Source organism: Sciurus carolinensis, chromosome 4 (assembly GCF_902686445.1).
Source record: "Sciurus carolinensis chromosome 4, mSciCar1.2, whole genome shotgun sequence".
NCBI classification, from domain to species: Eukaryota; Metazoa; Chordata; class Mammalia; order Rodentia; family Sciuridae; genus Sciurus; species Sciurus carolinensis.
In genome coordinates, this window is record NC_062216.1 from 80,137,447 (window position 1) to 80,151,199 (window position 13,753).

At 37.2% G+C, this 13,753-nt stretch overlaps 1 protein-coding gene across 1 annotated transcript in view; it reads right to left on the bottom strand.

Moving 5' to 3' along the window:
* Nucleotides 1-13,753, bottom strand: part of Dusp16 (dual specificity phosphatase 16) — an 84,041-nt gene that overhangs the window by 41,081 nt on the left and 29,207 nt on the right. The window contains exons 2-3 of the mRNA XM_047548728.1: nt 2,277-2,869; nt 1,251-1,389 (exon numbers count right to left, since the gene is read on the bottom strand). Of these exons, the coding sequence (XP_047404684.1) occupies nt 1,251-1,389; nt 2,277-2,504 (367 nt within the window). The 5' untranslated portion in view covers nt 2,505-2,869. The remainder of the gene's footprint in view (nt 1-1,250; nt 1,390-2,276; nt 2,870-13,753) is intronic.

Consider the following 13,753-nt stretch of genomic DNA (forward strand, 5'->3'; position numbering starts at 1 on the left):
ATTTTTACAACAAGCAGACTTCACTTAAGGATATTCAGAGAGATATTAAATAGAATCACAACATAAATAAAAGGTATGGCTATAGATGATCTGAGAACTGGAAAAACTATCCTTGTTCTTAGAGTACTGAGACGAAGGCTTGTGAGAAACAACTGGAGAAATGGAAATTTTGTCTAAATCTGCAGTTAAAAAGTGTTAACACACCAACAACTGATTAATCAGATTATCTTAAAACTACTTATACTTCTAACAACACCCAGTTCACTGTACCAATTCTCCTAGCAACAAAACACTAGAAATGTGAAAATAATAGTAATCTATCAATATTTTTTCTTAGATTAAATTTTAAAAGAACTCCTGCCATCTCTGTGGCCAAATTTGCCTAATGGCAGCTTTATGGCAAAGTACTATGCACTGGCAAACTACTGCCCACTCTATGAGCGAATGCAAGAAGAAAGGACTTGAGTAATGTCAACAGAACAGGGGAAGCAAAAAATTGAACAGTGTGCTTTGGAATTCAATGAGATGAAATTCCCACACTACTCTCCTTCAGGACAGTTATAAAATATTTGGTTTTTCCCATGTTCTTTATAAATACCTGCTTGCTTAGCATTCATTAGTTGACTTTTTTTTGTCAATTATAAAAACAAGGAGCTGAAGAAATGGCTCCTTTTGGAGAGCGCTCGCCTTTCATGCCTACGGACCCCGGTTCAAATCCCCTGCCGGGAAAATGAGAGAAAAAAAAAAACTACGAAATTATAAAAACAAAATAAAAATACAGAATAAGATTTAAAACAGAGCCCCTAGTAATTTAAAAAAAAAATATTCTGCATATATTCTCTCCCTGTTTCACTAATATCCAGGAAAAAAATCTACTTAATAAGTCTGAGACAGTAATATTGGCTCTTGTCACAAGGGTGGACACTAATGACAAGATCTGAGATGTAGATCATTTGGTGTTCTTATATCACAGGTTGCTTCCAGACAGAAGCAACAGGCTCTGAACTATCTGTCCATCTGGACACAACAATCTGTAAACATCCAATGAAAAGACATTTCAGCTGGGTCAAAGATACATTGTCTAATGTGGAAGAATGATAGTATAAATGGAACTGTTACATCAATCAAAAGCTATAAATCATTCTAGTATCAAAGTTGTGACAATCTATTGGACTTTGAGCTGTGAAATACTGCTTACCCATACAGCTCAATGAGTTTCCAGGTGATTTTCATCGTTATCACAGCCTTACCTGCAAGTAGGTGAACAGAGGTGAAGCTCTTCTCCAGTTTACCCAGAAGTACAGTGAGAAAGCAGTCTGATGATAGAGAAGCAACATCTTGGGAACTCTGATCATAAACTACCACCTTCTGACTGCAATCAATGTCAACCTAAAATGCAAACAGAAAGTTAGAAAAACAATGTCATAAACCTGTGGCTGAATAGGATTTCACATTTACTTGAGTTGAATCAAATAACTTATTTTTGTTTTCAATTAATACGTTGAATAAAAATGAGAAAATATTTTGGATAAAGTTAGCACACAAATGGTTTAAATGTTTGTAAAAATCAAATTTTAAAAGGCAAAACTGATGCTATTTCTGTGTAGATGTGCTCAAAACTCCTTGGTTTTAAATCCTCGACACTATAAAACAGTGAAGTTGAAAAACCAAATAATGTGTAAAATAAACATAGCAACCCTTGACCTAAAGAAATATTTTTAAATAGTTCCTACATAACAACAATGAAATCGGCTGTTAAAATTAATAGGTAAGCTATTTTAATCCCTGAAGAAAAGAAACAGCTTTCCCTATCACACAGATGACATTTCAATATTCCAGGAATAACTTTCCCCAAACATAATACTCTTCCTTAAGTGTTGACCAATATCACCACATACAAATGTCACCAAATATAAAAAAGTACCACTAATAATTAGTTTCTGCTTTTTTCCAAAGCACCTAAAAAGAATAACTTACTTTTCAGTGAATTTGTAGATAATACCAAAAATGTTTAAATTGAGAAAACAATTTCAGCAAGTATTAATAGGGAACATGACACCTATCCAAATTAGAGAAAGTTAACCCTTCTGTGTAGTTTAAATATTCTTAAAATTTGACAATTCAATTGCAAATTATTTTGAGATACAAGGTACCAAAATCTAAACAACCAAAACTTCTTCAAATTATTTTCTCCACTTAAAAACAAGCTTCAATTAACAATTAATCCCCAGTAGTGTGTTCATTTATTTTAAAAAGGCAAAAAACAAAGTCTTTACCTTATGTTTTGCTGAATGCTGGATAAGTTCTGTAATTAACACTTTATCCTGCTGCAACCTTCGCTTCATAAGCTTGGAGCAGTTGATATTAATGGCTTCCAAAATGTGGGATGTATTGTATTCCACAAATGGCCGGCTATCAATTAGCAGCACTTTTTCCGTTCCACTTTCCAGCAGAGCCACTAACCTCTCAGTAACAATTTGAGTTCCAATCATCTCATGGGCCATGACAACAATAAGTCCTCTTTTTCCACCTCCTTCTTTAATTTGCCACGATGATGTAATGGTGGTGTGCTCAAAGGCTCAGCCACTCCATTGTACTAAAAATGTATGAGGTCAGGCTGGTGGTGACTGGCAAAAGGAGAGTTAAACCCATTTTCAGCAAGAGCCCTCCAACTGAATGTCTCTTTCTCTTTCCCGTTGATGTGCTCTTGCAAAGGACTCCTTCCACAAAGCAGTCCCTCACATTTGATTCATAGAGAGATGACTGGAATAACCATTCCACAACAAAAGATGCTTTGGGGCAGCCAGTGCATTACATCATTCTTTACCTTTGCTCCCTCACTCCAACAGCTTTACACTGGACTGACAGCCTACACGAAGAAAGAAAACAAAACATGGAGTCAGAAAAAGAAAGAACATCAGAGCAGAGAGAGTATATGATTCATAATATTTACTCCATTAATCTAAATTCATAATTGGTGCACTGTTTTATTTGAACAAACAAAAAGGATAGGTATGGCTTCAAGAAAAAAATATGCTAGTGATAAGTCAACTTAACCTCAAAATGTAAAAACTTCAAAAAAAATTCATGAATTATAATCACCTGGAGCACAGAAAAAAATGGTTCATATAAAATTAAAGAACTATAAATAGCAGCTTGAAGTATTATTAGTCCAAATGGGTTTCTTCCATTTTATTTACTTACTTCCTGAAAAGAGCACACACAACAGCCAAGGACCAAGTTAGCAATCTCATATTATTAGGACAAAAAAAAAAAAAAAAAAAAAAAAAAAATCTTTTCTGTTAACTTGAGAATTACTGTGATAAGTAGGTGTGTGTGTGCTTACACACAAACTACAGGGTGCAAACAGCAATCCCTAGAGAAGAGGCTGGAAAACAGGAGGTTTGATCATTATGTTTCAGCTACTTTTAAGGAAGTGGGACAAAAATGGCTGGAATGCTCATCATAGCAACTGTGGAGCTAATTGCTGGGGACTTTGGATGCACCCAGTTTCACTGGAGGCAGTCTCACAGCTATGATCCTGGTCTTTCTCTTTCCTGTGAGCATACTCAGACCTTAAGTTCCTTGATCTGTGGTAGGCTGATCCTTCACTTTCTTGTGCCTCAAGCTCAAGAGAATCAATGACTTCCAGGCTTACAAAATTTTATCCATTAACCAGGGACTCTAAGTCAGCTACTCCAACAAACAGAACTTCAACGCTGGACCCAATGCCTCCCCTGTTCTTACCAAAGGTCTATAGTCAATTATTTTCTGATTAACATTAATTGGAGTTTGATGCCCATAATTTAGACCTAACCCTGACCTTCAATATTCTCAGGTTCCTATCTCCGTTGGTCCGTCTCTGCTTATAAGAAATCATCTACCACATGAAACTATGTCTACTGCTGACATTCAACTGCCAAAGGATAAACTAATGAGAAAGATTTGGTATTATATTTCTTACTTCCACTGTGCTTTAAATCTAAGATGATCCATTTATACTATTTACAATAAGTAAGACCCTCCTTATTCCAAAAACAATTTAAGATTCTAAATAAATATTTGATTAACTGATTTCAGATCAAGATGGTAGAGCTTTCAAACATTTTGGGGTCATATTTCATCATTTTATACTTACAAAATGAAGCATGGAGAAAAGGGAACAGGATCTAAAGAGAAGTGGCCTTGCCATTTACTGGTTATGCAACTTTGAACAAATAATATAATCTCTCTATACCAGTTTCCTCACCTACAAAATATAGATGTAATAGTGGCCTGTCACCTCACCAAAAAGAAAAAAATGTTCTGAGGACAAAATTATCTAATTTATCTAAAATTCATAGGTGAAAACAACTACTACACATTAAATAGAAAAAGGAGAGGAAATGGTCTAAATGTACTGGTGAACAAAGCTGACTTACATCTGGAATTTTAGAAAGGTATCACACGGCAAATAAAACCAGAAGTAATTCCACCCTGCTACTGGTCCAGCTGCAAGATTTCTCACAGAGTCTAACACATGGGAGTTGAAGGCACCTGAGAAATCTTACACACCCATTTTACAAATCAGCTGCATTTATTACATGTTCAAGTCTTGTCTTCCAGGAAACAAATTTCATTACACTAATGAATTTGGTTTTAATATAGCTTTATGTCAATGAGGTACATAGTCATCTCTAATTTGAACTGAAAAAACTAGAGCAAAGAATTTGAGAATATGTCCTAACCAATCAACTAATAAACTTGCAAAGCATCTACCAAGCATCTGTCAAGTCCTGACTGCTCAGTGATACCACTCACTGCAAAGTAAGGTCCTGTACTCAGATTGTCTGACTCCCAAATCAGGGCTTCTACTACGGGTTACCCAGTTTTTCCCTAAGTACCTGTTCCCATAATGGAACTGGACTGGGAAAGAATGACTTGACCTGTCCATGAGGGTGCCTGGGTGGCACAGAAAGTAGAAATCTGAGAACAAGAGCAAACTGATTCCAACAATGGCACTGAGTGAGTCTGTGGGTCTGATTGGCTCCTCTCAACGATAAAATCTGGATGGAACAAAGCGGTGATCTAGGTTAGCAGATCAAGGAACAAAAGCAGGGAAACAGAGAACATGCAAATGTTGAATTAGGAAACTCTAATCATTACTCCCTTCTGCAGGCAGTTCTGCAGAACAGAATATGATCATTCCTCCCCAGACAACCAGGCAGCAGTTGTAGACACAAAACGACCCTTTCCATGACAAGGAAAAGGTCTGGTCAAATTGACTCTAAGATGAGGACATAACTGAAGCAAAGTATTGAAAGTGAAGTGAGGATTAAGTTACGAGCTTTCAGTGTTGTGCCGAGGCCAGCTGGAGCCCTCCTATTACACCTTCATGGCCAAGGTCTGATTTTCTGTAGTCCTAAATTGATTATGTGAGAGGTACAGCCTGCCAAGGGGTTGTGGAGGATGAGGTAACAATGGCCTTAACCTTGTTTATTAAGAATTCTGGTTAAATATTCATCCTTGGCTACAGCTATGATTTAAAAATTTTCTCTGTTCACCTGAAGAATGTCAGTACCCTACGATCAGAGACCTGTATGTGACCATATTGCTTTCAAAATCTTTTGCATCAGATGGTATTTAAAAGATAACAGGAAAACATTTTATTCTTTGCAATATCACCAGGCTAACCTTAACCAAAACTGCTGTAAGAAGTTCTTAGATTCTTAGATTGAATCATAAAGGCCCAATTACATGTAACAAAATCCAGGGCAGACAGATTTTGCACTTACTTAGTCAATTGTTAAAACTAATTTCTTTCCATTTTTAATAGATAGTAATATGATTAAAAAATAGTAGTCTAAAATGTGTGTTTAACATAAATATGTACAGTTTGTTTCAGTTATACTTGTTAGAAATTGTCACAGTACTGACAACAAATATATTTAAAGTTAAGTTTGAGAACTCTACTTTAATAACAAGGAGAACAAAGGAAGCCTGCTTTAATTAAAAGAACAATCTAAAGTTTGACTATAAAATAATCAATTATTTGCCAGTAGAGTAACTAGCTAAGGGGAAAGAAGTTTTACTTGTTGCCTTCAGATAATGCCCAACCAGAAATTAAAAAAAAAAAAAAAAAAAAGAATTTTTAATAATTCTATTAAAGATCTTCTTCATCTCAGGTGAGACATTTTTCAATTTAACACACACCTTCCTGACTTCTAAGTCAGTCAGTCTGACACTGGATACATTCCACTCAAAAAAAAGGGGGTTTCCCTTTTCCTTCTACCCATGGATTATTTCTGGCCAAGAGCAATAGTTACTCTGCCACTGGGCACTGCTGACCTAAAAAACTCACTCCTGAGGACTACGCAGGTAGGGTAAGGGACAAGGCTCCATAAACATTTCAAAGGATAGACTGAAACATGGTATCCATGAGGAGGCAGGGGTTCCTGCTCAAACCAGCACACCTCCATTCTAAATATTTTCCTTTACAAAAAGAAATTCTCAGGATAAGGAAAAGAATCCTATGCTATAAGGTGCTTCAAAGACCTATTCTAGAGGAGAGGGATTTAGGGATTTGGCTGGGCTAAAGCTCAAGTTCCAGTCTCAGAGAGTTTATGGAAAGGATATAATCAGGTGAGAAATTTACTCTTATTTAATTACAAGCCTGACATAAATTTTTTTCCTCCAATAAAATTGAAGAAAAGGGCAACAAAATACACCAAACAGTCTTTCAGCAAAGTCCTAAACACTGACTTTCAATAACAGAAAAAAAAAAAAAAAAAAAAAAAAAAAAAGAATTTATCTAAAGTAGGAAAAAACAGTTGGCCATGCAGTCTGGAGGCAGGCAAGAACACTGCAGGCACCGACTATCTGAATTCTACAGCGACTAAAGCAACTTTACCTCCTATGTTGTGGGTTTAGAATACTAAGAAATTCAGACAGCTGAATTTGGTAAATTTCATTTGGTAAATTTCACCAAAGCCAAGACAGCAATGACGTAATTTGTTTTGGCTATTAATGTCTTGACCATATTTTCTAACCCAAAACTTGAGGATACATTATTCTGACTATTGATGGCAATAATGGAATACACTGAAGCAAAGCTGTCTAGAAAATACTACACAAGGAGACAACAACATGGTAAAACCTGCCACCTCTCACTGACACACTCACTCTGACCAGAAACTAGGCTTTTGACATATATCTCAAGGACCCCACATAAAGCTAGAATAGCAGCCAACCTACAAAAGAAATGACTATAATATAGTGCCATTACTTTTAGACACAGGCCAGTCCACGCAAAGGTCAGATCTGCGAGAAGCCTTCACTGAGTTTTTGCCAGCAAAGAACACCATATTCTTGGTACTGATTCAACTGGAGCTCCCATCCTTCATGACAATGCTTCCTGCATATTTCGCTTACCTATTTCACAAGCCTCCCTTCCCTGATTCACCTGAGTTCTACTACTTCCCTCCCTAAATTCCTCTTTTCCCCTGCCACTACATGTCTATCCTACTCACACTCCTCCTGCCAATGCTCCCTCATTCCTCTATTTAACTGTCTCCTGGTACCCTGCCCCAAAACTAAGGATCCTACTCACTAGGAGGAGGACCTGAGTACAGAGGTGGTCTTAGGGAGGAGGAAAGGAAAAATCCCTGAATAGAGTCACTAAGCAAGAGGAAACATGTTCAATTAAACAGGTTTAATCTCAGAGTTGAGCAGCAAGTATTTTGGAAGGATATTTATGATAAAGGTAGGTTGACAGAAGAGAGATTCAGAGCAAGTCAAACAGTCAGATGGGATCCTGGTTTTCTTCATCATGTACCAGACTGTTGTAACTCATTCAGTCAATTAACAGGTAGTTATTGGGTACCAAATGTGTGCCAGACACTACCATGAAAATGTAGCAATAAATAATAATTGCTCATTATGATCTATAATTATAAATGTATTACCTGGTTATAAATCAAGTAAAAAAAATTGCCCTCATATAGCTTCTAATTTAGTGACAGGGTACTGAATTAGCTTTTAACAACTATGACAAAATACCTGAGATAATTAACTTATAAAGAAAAAGTTTTATTTTGGCTCATAGTTTTGGAACTTCCAGTCCAAGACTGGGCAGACCCATTGCTTTGGGCCTCTTGAGGGAGTGTCAGAAGGCAAAGGCTGGGAGTGTGTGGTGTGCGACAAACAGATCACATCATGAGTCCACAGGAAAAGAAGGCAAAAGAGGGGAGTGGGGCCCAACAATCCACTTCAAGGTCACACTCCTAGTCACTTGATGATTTCTCACTAGGCCCCACCTCCTAAAGGCTCCATCATCTCCCAACAGTGCCACCTTTGGGAACAAGGCCTTAACACATAGACAGTTGAGGGATAATCAAAATCCAAACTATAAGTGGTACATATAATAACAACAAAAAAGAACATTCTGTATGACCGATAGTGATTAAGTACTATGGAAATAAAGCAGGAAATAAAGAAGAGGTGTTGAGGAGGTTAACTACAATAGTCAGAGAAGGCCTTACTTTGATGATATCATCGAAGTAAAGATTCAAAAGAGAGGTGAGAGAGCAAGCTACATGGATACCTGGAAGACTAGCTCTTGCCATGTCAAAGTCTTGACTGAGACCAATGAATATACTGGCTAAGATAATGCCAATTTGAGAAAATGCCAATAAAAGATGAGGCAGTCTTTCTTCAGAACTATGATTACATGTATTGGAAATTAAACATTTCCAGGCAATTGAACTTTTAATCTTTTAATACATGTAACACACACAAAAGTTCAGGAGTTTTTTCCCTTTACCATCTCAAAGGGAGAAGCTGTGGTTCCTACATTAGTGCATTTCTGGCTAAAAAATGAAAAGAAATCCTGTAACAAGAAAATCACTGTGACTGTTAATGAAGTACAACTCTTCCAATCCATAAAGGTGTTATCTAATAAGAGAGTCTTGATTTTATAGTATGGAATGCAGTAAAATATCAGAGACATCTTAAGCAAGATGTATGCTTGAAAAAAAATCTATATAACAAGGAAATAGTTTAAAGGATCTTCATTAGAATTAGACAAATGCTTTCGTATTGTTCTTGTCAGAAGGTGGATCAAATACTTAACACAAGGAATTTTTAAGTTGGATTACTGTATTCCCCAGAGGAGGTAACAGTAATGTAAGTTTATAACCTTCATCCATATGCACCACCTTTACCATTTCATTCCCAGAGGAAAAAAAATCCACTATGTGAAAGATATGTGTACTTTCCTCCACAGATTACTCGAAGTACCAAGAACAGGGCAAACATTTGGAACACAATCTAACAGGAGAGAGGTTATAATTTTTCCAAAGATCAGAAGGCTCTAGGAGAAAACAATGGGATGTAATTAGAAATCACAAACACCAAACCTCTCACTCATCTCCACTAGAGTCCAAGTTTATAAGCTTTATTATTCCAAAATTTCATCTATTTCAAATCTCACAAAATAAGTAAAACTAGAATATGAACTATATTCTCCTGAAGATAATTTCAAAATGACTTACAAGAAACTTCTTCACTTTTCAGTTAATACACATGAAATATACTGGCAAAGGCCAACATGTGTAATAATTAGGGGGAATGGCTAAGTAATTTAAAAATTATGGTAAATCCTGCAACACAGTGTCATGCAACATTCAAAAATGATGGTTGCCTGTTAACATCTTAAGAGCACACTTTTTAACATCCGAGGATGGTCATGATACATTAAAGAGAAGAAAATCAGGGTACAGAACAGTTTAAAGTAGAACCTCAAACACCCACTAAGTATAAACACACAGTATGTACGTATGTTTTATACGCACATACAAAAAACACAATACAGTTTTACTTAGGTAATTACAAGTAATTTTTATACTCTTTTCCATAACCTTGGAAAGTGTGAAAAGCATTAGTAAGGGACATGGCATAAACAGACCGGATACCAGCACCAGGTCCTGCTATAATTCCTCTTATCAGTACTGTTAAAAAAAATCTGGATGTGGGCAGGTTAAGAAAATGAACAAATATAATATGTGAAATTTGTTGTTTAACTTCCAGGTGAAAACTCAGTTGTTGCTTTACAAAAGGACTTGTAATAGAATTTATTTAGAGCTGGGGGTGTAGCTCAGTGGTATAGAGGATGCCTAGCACACATAGGCCACAGATTCAATGCCTAGCACCACAAAAAAAGAAAAACAGAATTCTTTTAAAAAGCAATAAGGTTTTTTTTTTTGGGGGGGGGGTAATGTAAAAATTAAATTTTATTTTAAAATTTTTGTGGTACAAGGAATTAAACTAAGGGCTTTGCATATACAAAACATATGCTCTACCACTGAGCTACATTCCCAGCCCATCAAAAATTAAATCACACTCTTGTGACTATTAACATGAATTTTTAAAACAGGTCAGTTGGGCTATGAATCTCAATACAAAGATTTCTTCTATATCTAAAGGATTTATAGTTTTTTTTATAATTAATATATTCTTAATACTCAAATTGTGTTTCAATTGATAAAGCTTCTAAAGTAAATTTGCTTAAAGCATCACAAATGCAATTCAGTATAACTTTACTTATAATTTTTCACTGGAAAAGTGCTAATTCCTCTAACAAAATACATGCAAGAGGCTTAGGTCACTATTCTCAGCTTCTAAGTAGACATGCACAACAAGGCTTGAACACATTCCAGGCATGGCCTTCAAGCCCAGACCACACCTGCTTCCAAGGCCCTGGGGCTAAAAATAACTCTGAGGCCTCAAAAATGGGATACTAGCCAGGCCTAGGGGTAGCTGCAGGCCCCTTGCTCAGCTCCATTACCAGTAAAAGCAGGAGCTACAAAACTTACTATAATCTACTATATAAGTTTTTTATATAAAAACTACCACAGGCTTCCTTCTTAGGCTTTTTGTGCCAATCATCAACAATTCCAGGCCTGCTCAGTTTCTTTGCTCCTTGGAACCAAAACTAATCCTAGGAATTAGAAACAAATGAGGTTTTATGGTGTACTGTTTAAAAAAAAAATGTTGTAGATTAGAAATCAGGAGAGCTTGTTCCTAATTAACTCCTCAACTAAAATGCTAAGGCATATAGATGTGTCACTTGACATCACTAAGTTTGTACTTTCATAATTGTAAAATGAGGAACTTGGTCATCACTAACATCTAAAGATTGTTTCACTAAAAATATGAAGATATTGCTCTAAGTGGAAGATATTGCTTAAAGTGCCATAACAGGGAGAGTGCCAGGGCTGATTTGATCATTAAGCAGTCATGTTAAAGAGCAGTTTATATCCTACAAAACAAACAGGTAACTTCAAGGCATTAATGGTTCCAAAACTGTCACAGCAACTGTTCCAGATAATTCCTTTTATGGTAGAGAATTTCGAAGGCTTGCTCTGGGACAAGTACTTCTACTTCTCTGCCAGTCCCGTAGTATGCAGGAGCCTCCTCTGGGGCTCATTACTGTATCAGGTAAGGAAAAAAGAAAGGAAAGTCAGGTAACATAGGAAGTAGGCAGCCACAGCATCACTGTTTGCCCAATTCCAGGATCCTAGGCTGTGCAACTAAATCCCTGCACACTTCCCTTCCGGGGCACTGAGAATTAAGGGCATCAGGAAACTGAACCACAAAGGTCTAGAGAGACAGGTGTTGGAGAATCACAAGCACCACAAGAGAGGAGGAGACAAATGGTTGGCAAAGCATCCCAAGATAGGAATCAGAAACTCCTGTAGTCCCTCAGTTACATTTTCCTCGGAGTCCTTTTCATTCTTGTTTCCTCACAATTTGGCCCCATCACATCATCCAACTGCAATTTCTGTGTCCTTTCCTAGAAGCTGTGCTGTTTCCCCATCTCACTCCTTTTCCTCTTTAAATTCCTCTTAATTTCTCTCTTTATTTTTTGTTACTGGGGATTGAACCCAGTAACCATTGAGTCACATCCCCAGTCCTTTTTTGTAAGGACATTAGAGACAGGGTCTTGCTGAGTTGCTAGGGTCTCACTATGTTGCTGAGGCTGATTTTGAACTCTGGATTTTCCTGCCTCAGCCTCCTAAACTACTGGGATTACAGGTGTATGCTACTGCCAGCAAAGCCTCTTCCTGAGGTTAGGTCTTTATCACTGATTCATTTTGTTTTTGGGGAACTGCCAAAGTTCTTGATGTATTGCTACAGTAACAAGTGTTAGAGTTTGTATGTATGTGTCTCCCAAAGGCTCCAGTGTGGAAGACTTGGTTCCCGGTGCAGCAATGTTAAGAAGCGGGGCTTTGTGGAAGTGATTGTATCAAGTTCTGCTCATCAATGGATTCAAAGTTGAAAGGACTACTTGAGGTGGCAGAAACTGTAGGAGTTGGGAACTAGTTGAAGGGAGCCGGTCTTTGGTGACGCGCCCTTGGGGACTCTATCTTGTCTTTCTCTTTGCTTCCTTTCATGAAGACACAAATTCTCAGGGTTTTCATACTAGGTCATTCAGAAAATGAGCAAGATGTGAATTATTTTATTAATCTAGTGTTCAGATTCAAAAACTGGAATGTGACCTCTATACATGTGGACAAAAACGGCTTCTAAAAAGAAAAAGTCTGATAGGCATCTGGGCCATCAGTCAGCAGTTCTCTCTGCTCTGCTCTCTTTCTTCTCCCACCAGCCTTGGGTGAGCCAATGGTTCTCCTTTCAGTTTAACACAAACTTGATAGAGAAGGAACTTCAAAGAGAAATTAAGGAAAACCATAATTATAAGTCTCTTATGTCAGCTCCCAGTAACTCTGTTAATTTTTTTAAAGGATTTCACAAACAATTTGAATAGCAAAATAAATAGTAATGGATTATATCTCACAGAAAATAAATACCAATGAGTCAAGTTGGGTGTGATGGCAGCTGCCTGTAATCCCACCAACTCAGGAGGATGAGGCAGAAGGATCACAAACAAGTTCAAGGCCAGCCTCAGCAACTTAATGAGGCCCTAAGCAACTCTACAAGACCTGATCTAAAAATAAAAAGGGTTGGGAGTGTAGCTCAGGGGTTAAGAACCCCTGGGTTCAATCCCTAGTGGTGGTGGTGGTGGTGGTGGTGATGGTGGTGGTGGTGGTGGTGGTGGTGGCGGTAGCAGTAGTAGTAGTAGTACCCCCAATGAGTCCAAAGAAAAGAAAGGATTTCCCACACAACACCTGTCCCACCATGAGAGGTTGGCATTTCTGTTTGCTGTTTTTTGTTTTTATTCTTTTTTAAAGAAGTCATTCTCTTAAAAAAAAAAAAAAAAAAAAAAAAAAAAGTCAATCCTCAGCATTGTATTATACTTTGACCTCTAGGCACGTCACATGTAGCAGCAAACACCTTTCTACCCAAGTCTTAATTTCCCACTCTGAAAACTACCAGCATCTGCACTGGTTTAAATTTAATTAACTTAGGTTTCAAAATCAATATATGGCAATGTGGAGAAATAACACAGAAGGTCTCCAATATTAACTGAGTAAATAGATTAAAAAATGACACTTTGAAGAAATATAAAAAGATAACATGTACCAGGCACAATAGCATATGCCTGTAATCCTAGCAACTCTGGAGGTTGAGGCAGGAGGATCACAAGTTCAAAGCCAGCCTCAGGAACTTGGTGAGGCCCTAAAAACTCTGTGAGACCCTATCTCAAAATAAAAAGGGCTGGGGATGTAGCTCAGTGGTAAAATGCTTCTAGGTTCAATCCCCAGTAACAAAAAAAAAAAGATAACATGCTAGAAAGATGTGTAAGTCAGAAAAAAGC